General features: G+C 41.0%; 1 protein-coding gene across 2 annotated transcripts in view; it reads left to right on the forward strand.

Moving 5' to 3' along the window:
- WWP2 (WW domain containing E3 ubiquitin protein ligase 2) overlaps positions 1-20,860 on the forward strand; it is a 142,450-nt gene that overhangs the window by 88,013 nt on the left and 33,577 nt on the right. For both annotated transcript variants that reach the window (XM_028091849.2, XM_088027460.1), the window contains exon 8: positions 10,000-10,210. In XM_028091849.2, coding sequence (XP_027947650.1) covers positions 10,000-10,210 — 211 coding nt within the window. The remainder of the gene's footprint in view (positions 1-9,999; positions 10,211-20,860) is intronic.

Consider the following 20,860-nt stretch of genomic DNA (forward strand, 5'->3'; position numbering starts at 1 on the left):
TAGCATGGATATGACGGTTTTTTTTAATCCCATTGTTTTTTTATACACACTTCTATGTATCTGTTGTCTTGTTTGCTTTCTTTAGTGACCTCATACTGCTTCGCAGTTAATATGTTAGAATTCTTTTAACCATTCTTCAATTCTTATGTGTTTCCTTATTATAAAACAAAATCCTAATGCAAATGTCTTTGCACACAGCTTTGTTTCTTCTTGCATAAAGTTCTTGAGTCAAAGGATATGAATTTTTAAAAATGAGAGCAATTGTATTTTACCAGCCTTCTGAAGGGATTGAAGCAATCATACGTTCCAAAGTAGTATAAAATTTCCATTAGGTGGTATGTGAGGTTTATTTTTTTACTGAAACTGTATAAATACTGCTTTATCATTTTGCTAACAGCTATTAAGTGCCACTTCATTGTCGAACCTAATTGCACATTTTCATTCATTAGTTGCTCGCTCGACTGTTTCTTTCCTCTTGTGTGATTTTTTTCAGAGCATTTGATTTTTTTTTTTTTTGAGATTGAGAGATTTATGTATTCTGGTACAAGTTTTTTTTTTTAATTGTGGCAAAATATATATAGACATTAAACCATTTGAAGTGTGTAATGTAGTGGCATTAAGTACATTCTCAGTGTTGTGCAACTATCACCACCACTATGCATGTCCAGAACTTTCTCATCTTCTCAAACTGAAACTCTGTACCCTTTAAACAATAACTTCCTCCTTTCCACCCTCCAGCGCCAGCCCTTGGTAACCTCTATTCTCCTGTTTCTAAGAATTTGCTTATTCTTGGCTCCTGGTTGGCTCGGTCAGTAGGGCAAGAGATTCTTGACTTTGGGGTCGTGAGTTTGAGCTCCATGTTGTGTGTAGAGATTACTGGAAAAAAAGAACTTAAAAAATAACCACTGGCTAATGATTTAATCTAAGAATTTGCTTATTCTAGGTACCTCTTAAAAGTGGAATAATTTGTCCTTTGTCTCTGGCTTATTTCACTTAGCGTGTTTTCAAGATTCATCTGTGTTGTAGCATGTTCAGAATTTCATTCCTTTTTAAGGCTGAATAATGTTCCACTGCATGTGTATACCCCATTTTATTTATCCATTCATCTGTTGGTGGACCCTATGGATTGTGCCCACCTTGCAGCTATTTTGAATAATATCGAATTGCTGTTGTGAATGTGGGTGTACATCTATCTGAGTCCCTGCTTTCAATTCTTTTGGCTATAAACCTAGTAGTAGAGTTGGTGGGGTAAATGTCTGGTAATTCTGTGTAACTTTTTGAGGAACCTCCAAACTATTTTCCATGGTAGCTGCACCATTTTACATTTCCTCTAGCAGTGAATGAGTGTTCTAGTTTTTCCATATCCTTGCCAATAGTTGTTTTCTGTTTTTTTTTTTTTTTTAATAAAAGCCATCTTAATGTATACAAAGTACTTAGGTGTAAGTTTTATCTGTTAAATTTATGATTTTAAGTTTCCCTTCTATATTATTGTTTTACATTTTATCTCATTTTCTGTGGCTTTTGTAGAAAAGGAGATAGACAATTTAAAAATAATTATGCCTGAGCATTTAAAAAAATTTATAGTTTTACTTTTTGCTTTAGTAGTGGAAAAAATTCTCTCTTGTCTGTGGCTGGGATAAATACTTTATTCTGTTTTACTTTTTTTTCATGGTGTTACAAAATAACTATCCTAATGGAATGTATAGTGTTATGTCTATATACATATATCAATATGATGAAGTCTGGGTCTAAATTAATTTTTCTTTATATTGGGTCCTATTATTCCAGAAACTTTTTTTTTTTTCCTCACTGGTGGTTTTACTTAGTGTTTATCAGTTATCATGTACTTAATATGCAGTGAGAATTTATTTCTGGACTCTTTACTCATTCCATTTATTTATTTCCAGTTTGGGGCCATTCCCATGTGATTTTGACTATTGACATGTGATAGTGTGTTTTTCTAAGGTTTTGAAGAGCTACTCCTGCCGTAGTACTTTTTCTCCATGATATTCTTTGGTAGTTTATACATTTTTCAAAACAAATTTCAGTCTTTGAGTTCTTAGAAGCATGATGGAATGTACATGGAAGTTGGGCAAATCTGTATATTGATCAAGGAAGGACTGAACTTTCCCATGGTATGGCTTTGTCCATTTTTCAAGTTTCTCTTCTTGTTTTCCATTAAATTTTTCTTTGTTTTCCCCCATCTAATTTAGTTGCTTTTCTTTATATATAAGCGTCACCCTGTGTCATGCTAATTATGAAAGATTTTTCTAGTTTTGGTTGCTCTTGTGAAGAACTGAGCAGCTAGTCATCTTGGGAATCCATTGCTTGTGTTTCATGGATGAGAGATAGTGACTGCTTTGCTGTGTATCATATGTTACGAGCTGATCTTCAGTTTAAAAAGTTTCCACTGTTGGCAGTTGCCTTTGCCATGCCTTAGTGTGGTGGCTGAAAAGGCCTGTGTGTATACCAAGAGCCTGCGCTATGCTACACGCACCTGAAGATCTTGGAACATACAGTGAGCTGGCGGCGTGTCCACGATTAAGAACAAGAATTTACAAATCCTGATCTTTTTTTGGCTAACTGTGACTAGAGTATGTCTCAGTCCTGAATGAATATCTGATTCATAAAGTTAGAATGTTTAACCAACATCACAGAGGGAACCTTGTGAAATACTCCTTGTTGCCGAAACCAGAGGCCATTCACCTACCATTTTAACCTACTTACCCTATTTACCGTGTTATCTTGGTACCGAGCTTTTCTTCCCATAGAGGAAAGCTGTCAAAGCCATCTTAATTTCTTTTCCCCTTCCTCCACCATTGCTTTTACCTCATGGTATTCTGGATTTGAGTACTGGTTTTGCTATTGGCTACCTGCATGGCATCTGTCCAGATGGAACCTCCGTGAACTTCAGTTTTGTCTTAAATAGAATGGGAATAGTATCTTCCTCACAGAGCTATTGGGCAGGTAGATGAGCTAATGAAAATAAATTTGCTAAAGGCATTGTAGGTTCCTTGATTGGATTTTGGAACAGAAAAAGGACATGAGTGGTAAAGCTGGTGAATCCAAATAAAGTCTGAAGTTGGGTTCGTAGTAATGTACTGATGTTTATTTTTCAGCTTTGACAAATGTTCTATGCTTATATAAGATAGTACGCCCTTGACTCACTTTCCCCTAATATTGCTATCTTTGTGCTATCTTTGCAGCTTTTCTGTAAGTCTAAAATTATTCCAAAATAAAAATGAAAAGAAACTCCTTTGGAATTGATAGTGTTACACAAATGTCAGGTGGTTTTATTTCAGATTTCTTTCACTAGATTATTAGGTTTATTGAACAAATATTTGTCGAATGCCATTTTGCTAAGGACCATGGATGGTGTAAAGATTTATAAAACAAGGGGACGCCTGGTGGCTCAGTCTGTTGAGCGTCTGCCTTTGGCTTGCATCATGATCTCGGGGTCCTGTGATCGAGCCTTGCGTTGGGCTCCCTGCTCAGCTGGGAGCCTGCTTCTTCCTCTGCCTGCCACTCCCCCTGCTTGTGCTCTCCCTCTCTCTCTCTGACAAATAAAATCTTTAAAAAATAATAATAATAAAAATTAAAAAATGAGGGGCGCCTGGGTGGCTCAGTCGTTAAGAGTCTGCCTTCGGCTCAGGTCATGATCTCAGGGTCCTGGGATCGAGCCCTGCTCCCTGCTCCGCGCAAAGCCTCCTTTTCCCTCTCCCACTCCCCTTGCTTGTTTTCCCTCTCTTGCTGTGTCTCTCTCTGTCAAATAAATAAATAAAATCTTTAGAAAAAATTAAAAAATAAAATGCAGTAAGAGGGAGGTGGGGGACCTGGGGGTGGGTGTGTAGAACAGAGGTGGGTGGGGCTGTAGATGAAATTAAAATAGCCATGAACCAATAATATTTGGAGCTGGGTGATAAGTTTATTATAGTGTTCTTTTTGTTGTTATATATTCAATGTTGGTGACACACACAGAGTCACGTCCTTCCATCAGAAGGCACATCACAGCTGTCACCCTTTTGCAATATTAGCACCCACTGATGATTATTGCCTAAATCCATAAATTGGTTGGGGATTGCAAAACAGTCATATTCTAATCCTACCATGCCTGGAAGAGAAACTTCCCTTCATCAACTATTTGGCTACCTTGAGATTCAGTTTGTAAAGAAAAGGCAGGAGAAATGCTTGGGTCTTGCCTTTTATTTACTGGTTTTCAGAATAATGAATTGATTTCCTTACATCCTCTAAAAATGAACAGTGAAATTTTGTTTTGTGTAAAAGTCATTATAAGCTCTTGGATTTAAACATATTTAAAATATTTCAATCCAGGGGCGCCTGGGTGGCTCAGTCATTAAGCGTCTGCCTTCAGCTCAGGTCATGATCCCAGGGTCCTGGGATGGAGCCCCACATCGGGCTCCCTGCTCGGCAGGAAGCCTGCTTCTCCCTCTCCCACTCCCCCTGCTTGTGTTCCCTCTCTCTGTCAAATAAATAAATAAAATCTTAAAAAAAACTTAAAAAAAGAAAATATTTCAGTCCATTGTGATTATTGTTCTTTTTGATACTAAAATTGTGTCCCCATATCTGGTTGGGGTTAGCAAAGGAGAGATGTGCCAAAGCTCTTCAAGTTTGTTTCAAGTTCTTTGCAAAAATTTCTAATTATTGTGTGGCAAGGTGCAGAATAGCATATATATTGTGCTAGTGTGTATGAGTATGAGTGTGTTTTCAAATATATGTGCATATGCTTGTATAGTCAAAAGAATATCTTTGAAAGAATCATAAGAAACACAACAGTGACTGCCTCTGGGGAGGAAACTGGGGGCCAGAGGACTGGAACAGGAAGGAGACTTTCTTTACACTGTTTGAGCTTTTATACCTTTAAAATTCTCATGAAAGGGGTGCCTGGGTGGCTCAGTCGTTGAGTGTCTGCCTTCAGCTCGGGTTGTGATCCCGGGGTCCTGGAATCGAGTCCTGAATTGGGCTCCCTGCTCCGTAGGAAGCCTGCTTCTCCCTCTCCCACTCCCCCTGCTTGTGTTCCCTCTCTCGCTGTGTCTCTCTCTCTCTGTCAAATAAATAAATAAAATCTTTAAAAAGAATTCTCATAATGTGCATGTACTACCCATTAAAAATAATTATTACAAAATTGTTGACCAGGAAAATAACAAAAGCAGAGCCCCATTTTCCATGGCATGCCAATGGAAAAGACCCTCCAATCAACGCTATTTGGATCTGACTATGCATGCAGATGCAAATCTAGTTTGAAGGGTTCCCACCAAGATTGCGTCTGTCCACAGACCTATCCAAGAGTCCTTGATTCACCACAGGAGCTTACCTGTTTTGGAGCTTTGTGCTACACTTTGCTTTGGAAATAGAGTATGAGAGCCGAATATCCTTGCACTGACCAACTTTCTGGGTCTGTGCTTGTATTCTTCTACTCTCAGAAAGTGTATGTGTTGTAAATATATACACATTCTTAGAACATGAGAGCTTGAAAGAACCTCAGCAATAAATCCTCTCCATCACAGCTTACAGTCAGAAGAAACTGAAGTTCAGACAATTAAGTTACTGGCTTATGGTCACACCAGTAAGCCAGTGACAGAGCACCGTACTCAAGCTGTGGCTTCAAATAGAGAAAAAAACTGGATTGACAAAGACAAGGAGTGACAATTTAGTCATGCCTTAGAGAACTGCTGTATTTTACATTGTAGCTCTATCCAATACGTATAGCCAATGTTCTCTATTAATCCTAATTGTGTGATGTATACAACTTTGCTCCCTGCAAAGACTGCACCCTCCTTGAAATTAGGGCAAATTTGTTTCCTTCGTTTTTCACTACTTCCACTCTCTGTCTCCTATGTTCTTGCCTATACCTCTTTGCTCACTTGAGCCCCACTCCCTGGAGGCCGTCTCTACTTCTTAAGCCAGACTGATCCTCTCTGTGGATCCTACAACACCTGTGGTCTTGACTACTCAACCACACAGCCCCTGTGACATCTGCTATGTTGGTACTTAGCTGACAGTGTCTTCAGCTTTTTTTAAAACAGATTATAGGGCAGAGACCTTATTTTATAAATATTTTTTAAGATTTTTTAAATTTATTTTTTATTTTTATTTATTTATTTATTTATTTATTTATTTATTTTTATGTATTTATTTGACAGAGAGAGACACAGCGAGAGAGGGAACATAAGCAGGGGGGGTGGGAGAGGGAGAAGCAGGCTTCCCGCTGAGTAGGGAGCCCGATGTGGAGCTCGATCCCAGGACCCTGGGATCACGACCTGAGCTGAAGGCAGACCCTTAACGACTGAGCCACCCAGGCGCCCCTTAAGATCTTTCTTTCTTTCTTTTTTTTTTAAGATTCTATTCATTTATTTGACAGAGAGAGCACACAAGCAGGGGGAGCGGGAGAGGGAGAAGCCTCATATGGGACTCAATCCCAGGACCCTGGGATCATGACCCGAGGCAAAGGCAGACGCTTAACCAACTGAGCCAGCCAGGTGCCCCCTCTTATTGCATTTAACTTTTCGATATTGCCAGCTGTTCTTCTTAGAGGTTCTAATAATTTCTACTGCTGCCAGCAATATGTGAAAATGCCAGTTTTTCTTATACTTTTACTAGTGTTATTTTTTTTTTCTTATTTACCAGATTAATTTTTTTAAGGGGGGAGATGGGGCAGTGGGAAAGGGAGAGAGAGACTCTTAAGCAGGCTCCTTGCCCAGGCGGAGCCTGACGTGGGGCTTGATCTCACAACCCTGAGATCATGACCCAAGCTGAAATCAAGAGCTGGATGCTTAACTGACTGAGCCACCCAGGTGCCCCTAAATATTTTTATTTTTACCAATCTGATAGGTTAAAAAAATGGTACTTCATCCTAGTCTTAAATTACATTTCTTTTTCTTTTTTTAAAAAATATTTTATTTATTTATTTGACAGAGCTCCCAAGCAGGGAGGGGGCAGAGGGAGAGGGAGAAGCAGGCTCCCCCACTGAGCAGGGAGCATGATGCGGGACTCGATCCCAGGACCCTGAGATCATGACCTGAGCCAAAGGGAGACGCTTAACCGACTAAGCCACCCAGGCGCCCCTTAAATTGCATTTCTTGTCTCATAATTGAGATTGAGCATCTTTTAATACTTTTAGGGGTAATTTGTATCTCCTTTACTCTGAAGTGCCTGTGCATATTTTTGGTCTTTTTCTTACTGATTTGTAGAGATTCTTTTCATATCAAAGAAATTAGCCATTAGTCTGTAATATGAGTTGGCAATAATTTTTCCCAGTTTGTTGTTTTTCTTTGATTTTGATTTTGATTTTTTTTGCCATTTAAATAAAAACCCCAAAACCTATAATGCAGTTGAATTCATCCATCTTTTATGTCTTCTAGATTTTGTGTGATACTTCAAAAAGTCTTTTCCACTTTGAGATAAAAATATTCTCCTCTGTTTTCTTTAGTTCCTTTTTAGTTTCATTTCTTATGTCAAAATTTTTGATTCATCTGGAATTTATTTTCATGTCCTGGATAAGGTAGGGATATAACTCCTCTTTTTCCCGGTGGACTACCTAGTTGTCACAGCACTGTCTACTGAATGATCTCTTTGCTGCAGTCATTTAAAATGCCACCTTTGTCAAATACTGAATTCCTATGAATATTTAATTCTGTTTCTGAACTTCTTGTTTATTTCATCGACATCTGCTTATTCGTGTGTTAGTACCACATTGTTTTAATTGTTGCAGCTTTGTGATGTGTTAATACTTTAGAGAACTACTCCCCCCCCCCAACACACACAACACTCTTCTTGAGAATTTTTATGGCTATTCTTCTGCATTTAGGTTTTCTTACAATTTTTTCTAAACAGTTTATTTATTTTAAGGAGAGAGAGAGGAAGTGAGAGCAAGTGTGAGCGGGGAGAGGGGCAGGGAGGGAGGGAGAAGGACAAGCGGACTCTGCGCTTAACATAGAGCCCGATGCAGGGCTCAGTCCCACCACCCAGAGATCATGACCTGAGCTGAAATCAAGAGTCGGAGGCTTAACCTCTTGAGCCATCCAGGCGCCCCTAGTTTTTCTTATAGCTTCTAGGATGAACTTATTTAGTTCTCAAAAATATCATGATGGTTTTTTGTATTGGAATTGGGTAAAATATATAGTTTTGCATAAAGAGAGTTGCCATCTGTTGTGTTTTACCAACTTGGCTGAGCTAGAATAGGAAGAGAAGTATGAAATCTTGCATATGTGTGGGGGAAACACCAGTTGCATAAGATGGAGTCACTTATTAAACAACTAATTTAGTTGATGTGCCAGACAGTGTTTCATATGCTGGGGAGAAAGCAAATGAGTGGATCACAGGTTGTACCTAGGCTCTTTTCCATTTCTGAAGAGCAGGTGGCATCCCATCATGTAAAGAACTTTTGGTTTCAGCTGGCCCTCAGTCTCAGGTGAGCTGGTAGGATCCTGTCATTGCTTCAGTTGTTACCATCTTGGGTTGCTTTAGAGGATGTGCAAGGAGGGAGAAGGAGAGCACAGTTAGGAGTTCAGGCTCTGGAGGCAGGCAGTAGGGGTGAGAATTAGGTGCCCCTCGACCTCAGCAGGTTATTTGACCTCTTTGAGCCTCAGTTTCCACAACTGTAAAATGGGATATTCGTTGTACCTAATGTGTGGGGTTGTGCGTGAGGCTTACATGAGACAATCCAAATTGCTGTGCAGTTTGCCTGGCACACACTGGTGTTCTGTACATCTTAACTAATACCACTTATATTGGAAATCTGACTCTGCTGGTCTGGTGGTGTCTGATTTATTATGTTCAGTTCCTGCTGTCCTCATTGAGGAGAGGCAGTAGAAGATAAGTAGAAGCGAGCAGCCAGGTGATAAGAAGGGAAGGGCCTAGAAACATTAAAGGAAGAGCAGGCCTTCTTACCAGAAAAGAGAAGGTGAATGAGAAACAGGGTGGCCAAGTACTTACTGTGTATTGCATGGGGGGTGGGGACGAGGACCAGCGAGTGAAATCTCTGCCTCACGTAAGAAAAAACTTGCTGGCAGGACAGCTGCTCAACGATGGAATGGTAGCAAGTTCCTTGTCACAAGCATTTGAGAAGAATCTGGATAAGTACATTTGTTACATTTGAAACTGCATAAAGAATTTCTGAATTAGGAAGATGAGGCTAACTCACATCTAAGGGGTTTTCCTACAGAATTCTAGTATAAACGTGCACATATGCAATCACATATGTAGAAAATTCTCTGCATATGGCTTATCCATTTTCAAAGAATTCTTCGAAAACCTTGTTTGATCCCTTTTTGAGTGAGAGCATATTGCATTGTCTTGGGGTCCTTGTGGACATGAGTGATCAGCAAAGAAATAAAGAAATGGAGAAATAAGGAGACTTGGAACAGGCTTATTTGACTTCTTTCTCTTTGTCTATTGTTATCTGGAAGACAAGTCCCTCATCTTTGGCGCCCATCTTTTTCATCTATAGTATTAATCTTTGTTCCATGCTTTGAGGATGAGTCTTTAAAAGAACAGGCACATTGTTGGAAGTTTTTTGCTTCTTAGAGTATAGAGAGCTTTTTGAAGGAAGGTGCCATTTGTGCCCAGCAGACAAATGGCAGGTTTAAAGAAAAGTATGTGACCCTATAGATGGCCTTGACCTTGCTTCATTTATCACCAGCACAGCTCCCCATTACCCTCCTTCCTGCTCTTCTTTTATTGTAATACATGTAATCAGACTACTTTAGAAAAATGTAATAAAGGTATACAAAAGGGGTAATATTTAATATATTTATTTCAGATCCATCTCCCAATTGTTGGGCGGGGGGTGGGAGGAGAACAGGGGCAGGCCATTACTGACTAGCTGTCATTTCCAAAGTTAAGTTTTGTAAAACTTTTTCCTATCACCAGGTACATGCAGGGTAACATTGTAGGTACTGTGTTACCACTTTAAGGGAAAAATCTAGTGAATGTGAATACGAGTCTGAGTTGATCTCTCAAATATGATTTCTCTGTTTTCAGTGAATGACGAGCCCACCGCAGCCACTGATCCTGAAGAGCCCTCTGTTGTTGGGGTGACATCGTCGCCTGCTGCGGTGTCGAGTGTGACCTCGAACCCCACTGCAGTGTCTCTCCCTGCTCCGGCCACACCAGCAGAAGGAGAGGAGCCCAGCACCTCAGGCACCCAGCAGCTCCCGGCAGCTGCCCAGGCCCTCGATGCTTTGCCTGCTGGGTGAGTAGCCTTCCGGCCCACAGCAGCGCTCCCTCCTCTCAAATCTCAGGCTCCTTCACCAGGACAGAAACAAAATGGTTATTTATTACCTAGTGACTTGTAGTCTCTGGGGAGGCTGCCATGCATAGGAGCAAGGGAGGTGTGGAAGAACTGCTTGTTCTACAGAAATCTTTAAAAGACTCTAACTCATCTGGGGCAGAATCAATGCTACCTTATACCATGACTTGAAATGAACAGCTTGACTAGAAGAGCGTGACTTTTATGGAACAAGGAGCTCATTTTGCCTTCCTTCGTCTTTGGAGGGTGTTTATTGAGATCCTGCTCAGAAAACTGCTTTTCTCTCCTGAAGTTTATCTTAACAATCTGTGGAGGACATTAGGCTCTCAATATTACTGTATGTTCCTCCCGTAATACTGGGGCTGATGTTAACATGGACTACTAGTCATCCTTTAGTTCAGAGTTAAATCTGACGGTGAAGACCTTGGATGATAAGGAGATGGCCCCATTAAGCCAAAGGGCAGTTCAAATTTGGCTATATAGTGAATAGAGATTGAGAGTATGGACCCTGGAAACAAGCAGATCTGGCTTCAAATCCCCACTGGATCCTATGTGACCTTGCTCAGATGGTTCACCATCTCTGTAAGGGGGAGTTAATAATCATGCATGTCTCTCTAGGAAGTGAAGGGCAGAACATGGTGGGTGTTCCACCTGGTGAATGATATTTTTGAATTGACTGTGAAGGAACCGTAAAGGAAGGGAATGGTTCTGAACTGGGAACTGAAGTCTTGTCTCAGCAACTACCAATCATTGTGGTCCTGAAATCCATCCTGGTTATCAGTTTGGTACCAAGGAAACTGTATCACCACAGTCACTGGTCTGGCTGATGATGGCATGTGGGTGTGTCCTCTGGGCCCTTGTAATTCATAAAGGAAAAGGGAAGGATGCACGGTCTCTTGCTTGATGTATAATATGCTTTGTCTTCTTAAGCCTCTTTAGAAAACCCACTTGTTAAAAACAAAAATTGTAGATCTGAAGGCAAATATGATTTTTACCACATATATATCACATTCTTAGCATTTGGCCCACTACCTAACATATATCTTAATAAAGTATGATGAATAAATGAAAAGTATTCCAAGTACTTCCTAATAACTCAAACCTGGAGAGATCGGGTATTGAGAGGTGGCTCTGAAAAGTGTTTGTGAAGTTCTTGATTTTGCGAAAAGATTAATAACCAGTTGCTTGTGTCCAGCTCTTCCCTACAGATTTAAATTTATATTCTCTTTTGTATGTGGTGAAGGATGCTAGAAAGACCTTTGTTTGGTTTATAATTTCAAATATGTATGCTGTAATTTGGGGGGAACGGAGCAAAATCATTTTGGCAGAAAGGAGAGAAAATGGCTGCCTGTGTCCCCTGTGAGCTGTTTGTTTTCTTTCCGCTGAGCAAATGCCTGGAAGGCCAGCTTCGCTCCTATGTCAGTCACAGGCAATTAGGGCTAATGGCTCAACATGTCTTTATGTAGGGTGTGTGTGAGGGTTACTGTTCTCTGGGATTGGGCTCTTCCTGTTTCCAGGCAGCTGGAAAACTCCAGGCCCTGAAAACACTCTTTATTCTAAGTTTGGCAGATGGAGCAGCCCAGAGAAGCTGATTCCCCACCCCCATCCTTGCCAGAGGCTGAAAGACTTTGCTGAGGTAGAGTTTGAACAAGATCTTTTCCCTAGAGCATTTAGAATGTGATGAGATCCGTGTGTGGGCCTGGGGAGGCCACTGCCCACTCTAACATGTAGGATGGTATTGAGACCCCGTTTTCCAGCTTAAGGTGCGCATCCCTAAGACAGCGGGAGCTTAGTGCCTCGCAGGCTGATTCAGGGCCTGGAGATTGGAGATTGCCACCAAAACTGCTGAGTGCCTGGCATGAGGATGGCATGCTTTCAGTTTGCTGCTCTGTGGTGGCAGGTCAGAGAAGACATGCTTCTTGCAGTGACCTTTGCAACTCAAAAGACCTGCTATCACCACACCAGCCTATTTACAAGTTCAGGAGATCTGATCAAGATGGTTATTCCTTTATTCCGGGTACCTTGGCTTTATGAGTCAGGAGACCAATTTTCATCTTTTTAAATACAACTCTGAGCATGACATGTCACACTTAGAATGCTGCTGTGGCTGCCCATTGTCTTTAGGGATAAATTCTCAAATCCTTAATAAGGCCTAAAAAGCCCCACATGATATAACCCCACCAACCCCTCAAGCCTTCCATGGAAGATTCTGCTTTGCTCTCTAAGCTCTAGCCTTAATGACTTCGGTTAGTTTGACAGATGTACCACCCTTTCTCTGGACTTAGGACCCTCCACCATGCAAGTCACTCTTTCTGAAACTTTCCTCCCCATTTTTTCCATTAATCAATCAGTACTTCCTCTGATCAAGGAAAGATCCCTGGTAGACAAGGTCAAACTGCTCTGTCTACTGTAACTCTTCTCACATGTCTATTTGCTTGTTTGGCACCTCTCTGCCCTGCCGGGCTGTAAACATCAGGGTGACAGGGAGCCTGACACAAAGTAGGCACCCCCAGACATATTTGTAATGAGTAAATTTAAATTCCGTCTTTTTTTTTTTTCTTTCTCCACCTGGATGAATGTGTTCCGCTTCTTTGATACCTAATATAGCAACTGTGACAGGAATATTGCATTTTCTTCCCAGAGGCAAGAGCAGAAGGCTGTCATCCACTGAGTTGACTGGCTTTGGGTTCAAATACGCTATTCTCACAGGGTGGGGGACGCTTTTCCCTGCTCATGAGGAGTCCTTGTGCGCTGGGAGATCCCCTGGACCATGTCTCCTCTTGGCTAAGGCATTTCTCAGCCACAGGACATTGCTTTATCGAGGTATCCAGCCGCGATAAAGCAATCCAGCCAACTGTCTCTTCCCACCTTTATCTTCTCAACCCCTTCAGTCTCCTCTACTGAGCGATTGACCGAGGTTGACTTGGGAATCCCGAGGGCCTGTCTTCCTGGTGGCTGCATTGCCTTTCTGAAATCTGCAGCCTTTGCAACTCTGGTCTTAAAGAGCTTACACACGTCTGTCTGTATGTTTTAAGGACCGAAGGTACAGAAGGCTGGGCTGCGTGAGTCCACAAGCAGAGCAGCCCTCGGCCCCTTTCTCTCTCCCTGTCTCCAAACCCTCCGGCTTCCTGTACTTTTTAAATTTAATTAGCCTGAAAGAAGCCAAGCGGAAGGGTGTGGCATTTTCAGGTTGCAAATGTGCATTAAAGAAGGGGGTGCCAGGAGGGCTCAGGAGACATGGTGAGGTAGTGGTCCAGGCAGCGGGCAGTGGGGAGTGAGGCCACTTTGATCAGCTGGCCCTGCATCTGTTTTTTATCAGCCCCGAGCCCACTTTGGGAACCAAATGCTCATTAACAGACCGTGTGTACATGGCTTAGATAAACTCCAAGTGCGTCCTGGGCTCTGCAGCCCCCTCAGTCCCTCGCACACAGAGGCACATTATTTGACTCTGGCAGGCTGCACGCTGCTGTGGTTTCTTACATAAGGGAGGCCGTTGTGTTTGGACTGCCGACTTACCTCAGTGCTGCCATTTCACACCAGCCTTTTTCTCCCGCAGTCATTGGCTGGCCTGTTTCCTGCCTCAAAGTAGAATTAATCGAGGAGGGGTGTTTTCTAGATCTTTCGGCTTTGCCATCTCCCCTACCCCCACACCCGGTTATGGACATCCAGAGGCCCCTTGCCCCAGGTGCTCCTTGAGACACTCTCAAGGATGACCGTCGAGGAAGAGCTCTTGGATGTTTTGTTTGTGGAAAGCTTTAAGAGACGTTGGAATTTGGAGCTTCTCTGCTAAGTTATAAACCAGCCGCTGCCATTGCATTTCATTCCAAACTCAATTTTGGCACTAGCCAAGGATCCTTACCCAAGGAGTTTGAAAACAATACTTCTTACACTGTCTGTGAAGAACCAGTCCTTTTTTTTTTTTTCCTCTTTTCTGTTTTTGTTTTATTTTCTTATTTTCAATCTGTTACGAAGCCTTACTTTTGTTCCTTCTCCACTGATCACTTATTTAGCTGTTGTGGCAGTGCCAAATTGGTACAAAAGTTTCTAAATGCTTAGAAACTTCTGTACTTTTCTGGTTGCTAAACAGTAACAGTTTGGGCCATGGACCATGCTTTGAGTAGCACCAGATTAAAGGATTATACTGGGAGACTCTGTGCCTTTTTTGCTGAATATGGTTTAGCTCTTGGCCATGCAGGGACTGTTACACACTTAGGTAATACTGAATATCAACACATGCTTCTGGCTTCCTCCTCATCATCTCAGAATGCAACCTTATTTCCAAAGATTCTTGTGTTGTCCGGGGCTGGTCCACAAGACCTTCTCACGCTACTATATATATGTGTAATTATGAATTTTTATTCCTACTACACTTCCTTGAGAGCTCCTCAAAAGCAGAGATTATTGTGTCCGTCTTTGTACTGTCAGCACCTAGCATAGTACCTGGCTTCGAGGGAGATGGGGTGAGAAGTATTTGTTAATGACTAGATAAATTATTTCACATTCTCAATAGCATTTAAAATTAAAAAAGATTCTTTTTACGTAGAAAAAGAAAATGGAGAAGAACAGCAGTAACAAACACCGCGATTTAACCATTGGTGCTTTCCAGATTGTGTATATTTTTTCCTGACTATTAGTAATAGCTAACATGTGTTCAGTGTTTACAGTGTGTAGGGGAATGCTGAGTTTTGCCCATGGATTATTTGGTGCATCTTCATGACACTCTGTGGGGTAGCTGCTTTTATCCTCATTTTGCAAATGAGGAAATCTTAAGCAATTTGCCCAGAACCACATATATAGACATGCACGTAAATACACGTCTACCAAAATTTGATCATCTTATAGTATGTGCTTTAAAATTTATATTTTTATTGTAAAATATTTTAAGCATGCAGATAAGAATGGAGAGTAATATGAAACCTACCTGTGGGCTCACTACCCAGTTTTATCAGATTTTAGCGTTATGCTATATTTGCTACAGACTTCCCCTATTTTATTTATTTTATTTTATTTTATTTTATTTTATTTTATTTTTTAAAGACTTTATTTATTTGACAGAGAGACACAGTGAGAGAGGGAACACAAGCAGGGGGAGTGGGAGAGGGAGAAGCAGGTTTCCCGTGGGGCAGGGAGCCCAATGCGGGGCTCGATCCCAGGACCCTGGGATCATGACCTGAGCTGAAGGCAGACGCTTAACGACTGAGCCACCCAGGCGCCATGTGATTTCCCCTTTTTTAACCTCTCGACAAAGACATTACAAATCCAGTAGAAAGTGTCTGTGAACCTCTTCCCGATTCCATTCTCTATATACAGAACTACATGGAATTCACGTATTCATTTAAACTGCTATAAGGTATTCTATTGTATGAATAGACAACTTTTATTTATAATTCAAATGTATTTATATTTACATTTATATGTCATATATAAATACAAAATATAAAAACTTATAAATATATTTAAACATGTATATTATTTTAATAAACATTTGATTATTTTTATATAAAATTTATACCTTCTATGTGTATATTTAATATAACAGCTAAATAAATGTTTGCATATTTTATATTTATACTATTATTATCGCCTCACAATTATAAACATACAATGAAGTTTTTCTGTGCATATCTTGGTACATGTCTTTTTTTTTTAAGATTTTATTTATTTATTTAGAGAGAGAGTGTGGGGGGATTGGGAGGTAAGGGCCAAGGGAGAGGGAGAGAGAGAATCCTCAAGTAGATTCCCTGCTGAATGTGGAGCACGAGATGCAGGGCTGGATGCCAGGACTCTTAAGATCATGACCTGAGATGAAACCAAGAGTCAGATGCCTAACTGACTGAGCCATCCAGGCGCCCCTCCATGTTTGTTTCTTTAAGGCATGTGCTGGAGCTGGAATGTTATTGTAGGGGTTGAAGATGTTCAATTTTAGTAGATACCATCAAATTGCTCACCAATACTCGTACTCCCACGAGCATGCATAAGCATTCCTGCTAAAACTTAATATTGTGGGGCGCCTGGGTGGCTCATTCAGTTAAGCGTCTGCCTTCAGGTCAGGTCATGATCCCAGGGTCCTGGGCTTGAGCCCCGCTTGGGGCTCCCTGCTCAGTGGGGAGCCTGCTTCTCCCTCTCCCTCTGCTGCTTCCCCTGCTTGTGCTCTCTCTCTCTCTCTCTCTCTCTCTCTCTCTGTCAAATAAATAAATAAAAATCTTAAAAAAAAAAACAACAACAAAAAATATGAGTTTTTTTTTTTTCCCTTTTGGTCAGTTTGATGGGTGTGAATGGTATCTCTTTGTGGTTTTATTTTGAATTTCCTTGATTACCAAGGAGATTGAACCTCTTTTGCATGTTTTCATTTGGTTCTTTGATTTCCTATTTTGTAAGTTGCCTCGTCATATATTTTTGTCCATTTTTTTATTTGGCTATTTGTCTTTTTCTCTCTAATCTGTGGGGTTTCTTCATATATGCTGGATACTAACTGCTTTTTAATTTTGTGCATTGCAGACATTTTCTTCCAGCCTTTGGCTCATCTTTTCACTTTTTAATGTTGCCTTTCCCTGTACAGGAGTTCACAATTTATTTTTTATTTTTTATTTTTTAAAGATATTATTTATTTATTCATGAGAGACAGAGAGAGAGAGAGAGGCAGAGGGAGAAGCAGGCTCCCAAGGAGCAGGGAGCCCGATGCGGGACTCGATCCCAGGACCCTGGGATCATGACCTGAGCCGAAGGCAGACGCTTAACCATCTGAGCCACCCAGGCGCCCAGGAGTTCACAATTTAAAGCAGCCATGTTTGTTAATCTTCGTGTGCCATTTGTGTCTTGTCTAAAATTCTTCCTTATGCTGACGTAAAAATTTTACACACATATACTCTCCACATTTTGTTGATTCTGGCACGCTTGTTATTTCACATTTAAACTTGAAAATCAAGATGTAATTTACAAGCTTAATTGGCAGCATTTTTTCTTCTTTCTTAGTGGTATGTTAAATCATACAATTGATGGCATTTTAGATTTAATGAAAAATAGTATATTTACATAATTTTTAAACAAAATTTTGATTTTATTATGTGTGTTATTTGTTAACTTGCTTTCCCCCCCAGTATATGGTAAATATCTAGACAAGTCAATATTATCTATCATGTTATTTTCAGTGACTGTTATACCCATTATAGAAATGACGTAATTTATTGTACTAATCCTCCATTTGGGGGCATTTAGGTTGTTTCTAGTTTTTGTTTAACAGGCTGTAACATACTGTGACAGATGTACTTACAGCTAAATCTTTAACACATAATTATTTCCGCACTATACATCCTAGAAGCAGAGCTGCTGAGTTACAGGATATTCACAGGATATAGGAAAGGTTTTTGACCAAGCTGCCAAATTGCCCTTTTGAAAGAGTATACCCATTTTTGCTCCCACCAACTGTTTTTTAAAAAGTGACTATTTCTCGGGCGCCTGGGTGGCTCAGTCAGTTAAGCGTCTGCCTTCGGCTCAGGTCATGATCCCAGGGTCCTGGGATCGAGTCCCGCATCGGGCTCCCTGCTCAGCGGAGAGCCTGCTTCCCCCCCTCCCTCTGCTTGCCTCTCTGCCTACTTGTACTCTCTATCTCTCTGTCAAATAAATAAATAAAATTTAAAAAAAGTGACTATTTCTCTGCATTGCCAAATTTACCTGCAAAATCTGTTATCAGCAGAAATGTTAAACTTTTTTTTTTTTTTTTAATATACACCATCTTCAGGAATTGTCTTACCTCTCTGTGAAAGCATACATTTTAATATTGTCATCCTTCACGGAGGAGCTTTGGAGACTTTTCCAATGCAAAGAAATTGGATGGTTGAAGGAGAAGAAAAACAGACTTAATTCAGAAGCCTTGATTGCTGCTGAACAGTGCCATTCTCTGCTTAAAGGGTTTAAGTGCTGGTTGTTGATAGTTTTTAAGAAGGGGTTAGTGTGCTTAGTTTGAAAGGAAAGCTCAGTATCTGAAGAAAGTTTCTTGGGGGAAGACGGAGTTTAACACATTTCCTACCCAGTTTACAAAGGATCTACTGAAGCCATGAAAATAGTGAGCAGGAGATTTGTTCCCTTGCACCTAGATTTCTGGCTCATAAAAGTCTAAAAATGTCCCTAACAGAGGAAATAAATCTTATGGCTCACCCAGGAAGTGGCCGAAGCTTGGGGAGTAGGATTTGGTTCAGTCAGTTTCTTACTGGGAATTCCATGGGGTTTTGGTCTGTGGGGAGTTCAGCTTCCACATAGGCAGTTTTAAGAATACTTTTCAATGTCTTTTTTTGAAGTTGAATTTTTGTCTCAAGTAGCCAGCAAGGCATCTTTTCTTTGATGCGTGTAAAGATTCCATCCTGACTTTGTTTTCTAACAGAGTGTATTTTGAATTTTATTTATTTGTTTTTTTATTTATTTGACAGAGAGAGACACAGCGAGAGAGGAAACACAAGCAGAGGGAGTGTGAGAGGGAGAAGCAGGCTTCCCGCCGAGCAGGGAGCCCGACGTGGGGCTCGATCCCAGGACCCTGGGATCATGACCTGAGCCGAAGGCAGACACTTAATGACTGAGCCACCCAGGTGCCCCTGAGAGGGCCTTTTATTTTATTATTTTATTATTTTATTTTTTTAAAAAAGATTTTATTTATTTATTGGTCAGAGACATAGAGAGAGCATGAGGAGGGGGAGAGGCAGAGGGAGATGGAGAAGCAGGCTCCCCGCTGAGCAAGGAGCCCAATGCGGGGCTTGATCCCAGGACCCCTGGATCATGACCTGAGCCGAAGGTGGACGCTTAACTGACTGAGCCACCCAGGCGCCCCTGAGAGGGCCTTTTAAAGAGAACATCTCTGATACTAACCTGAACTCCTTGCCTGGCTTTCCAGCACTTCCCAATTTAATCCTACTCTTGGTGAAAATGTGATCCTGTCTAAACATAGGGAAATCTGACCAGGTGGCATGTTGATCAGGGTTGGTTGAGTGGCAGCATAATTGAGAATTTCCTGAAGACCTTTTAGGAAACCTTCCAAAAGAAATGTAGTTTAGGGGACCAGACAATTTCCTTTCAGACTGTACAGGAGAGAAATGACTGGGTGACATCCTTACAATGGGATTTTTTACCCTTTTAATGATGGCGATGGGGGTGGGGGGTGGGTTAGGGCATGGGCACGGAAGATACAGAACTGAATAAAAGGCATAGGAGCAAAGGTAATTTAAGTTAAAAAAAAATTACCTACGATTAATTGAAATTGGAGACTACTTTTTAAGTGCCTTGGAATACAAAGACCCTGTGTAGTCCATGGTCGAACTGAATGTTACTTGTTGAAGGCCAAGGAGCAATGTGTTGGGAAGGGACCTGAATCAAGCTTGATGCTTTGAACACTGTTTCTGAGAGCATCAAAGAAAGCTATTCAGTGGGAGAGGATATGACCATGTGACCAGGATGCAGTATTGAGACCCATGGGTAGTGTGATTGAAAAGCCTTTTTATCTCAGTGTGAAGAAGATGCTTATAAGGGACAGAAACCTAACCCCTGACAGGGATGTGCTGATGAAAGGTCGCTGCCAGTATCACTTTCTTGGCATGGGGAGACCGAACCAAGATAGTCGGAAGGCTTAATCTATGTGGGTCAGCAGCTACTGAGGAGGCAGGAGAATTGGGAGGCTCTTTTGATTGTCGCTAGAATTGACCGACTGTGTTGCAGTGAATGAAGGGAAGAGGTTTGTGTGAATTCTGAGGAGCCGTGCAGGTAAGGGAGGAGTCGAGAGTTCTCTAAGAAAAGCAGTTAGGCCAGGTCATGGATCAGGGAGGACCCACATGGACATTTAATCTGAGCAGGAGGCCAGTTGTAAAAGGAAAAAAATGTAGATATCAAAAAAGGTAATGCAAGAAAGGTCTTGTTCCTCTGGTAACTATTTTTCCAGTTAAGCCAATTGAGAGGGTTCACAGAAGGACATGGAGATTTGCTGGACAATAACAGCCCCTGAAAAAGAGACTTTCATTTCTAGGATCAGCTGGGATCAAAGATGGGATGGACAGATCTTATCTGGGCTTAGAAAGAGCTGCTGTAACTTTTGAATATAAGTGAAGAGGACTTCACACCGACTTTCTTTCTGCCGGCATGTGGGAATACCACTGTGTCAATTAAAGACATTAACTTCATGGAATTTTAAGTATTATCCCATCTTCAAATTAACATATGAGCCAAAGTATAAATCAAAGTTTTCTCTTTGCCTGAAATGAATTATAAAAGCAGAGACTACTTATAAGATGAAAGTTGTAACAAAAGAATTTTTGGAATAAAGAAAAAAGTGTGTTTGGCACCTTTTATCTGCAATTGCTACAACAGATATTTTGTCTTTTTTAAAAGGTGTGGCCTCATCCACATATTATGGACAGGTTTCCAAATAGTGACTACAAAATGAGCTGACTCGTTTTATTGGTGCTTTTGTGCCAGAAATTGCCAAGGAAGGGAAGGAGCTAGCTAACTTCTCAGGGAATGCCGAGGAGTTCTCAGCCACTTAAGCCTTCCTGGGAGCAAATGTTACGAGAGTGGTTTGTTGCCATTTCCTTGAGCAGCTTCCATATTTCAGTACTT

The sequence above is a fragment of the Eumetopias jubatus genome, unplaced genomic scaffold (assembly GCF_037043125.1).
Source record: "Eumetopias jubatus isolate StellerSeaLion01/CBP00866 unplaced genomic scaffold, mEumJub1_p1.0 scaffold_10, whole genome shotgun sequence".
NCBI classification, from domain to species: Eukaryota; Metazoa; Chordata; class Mammalia; order Carnivora; family Otariidae; genus Eumetopias; species Eumetopias jubatus.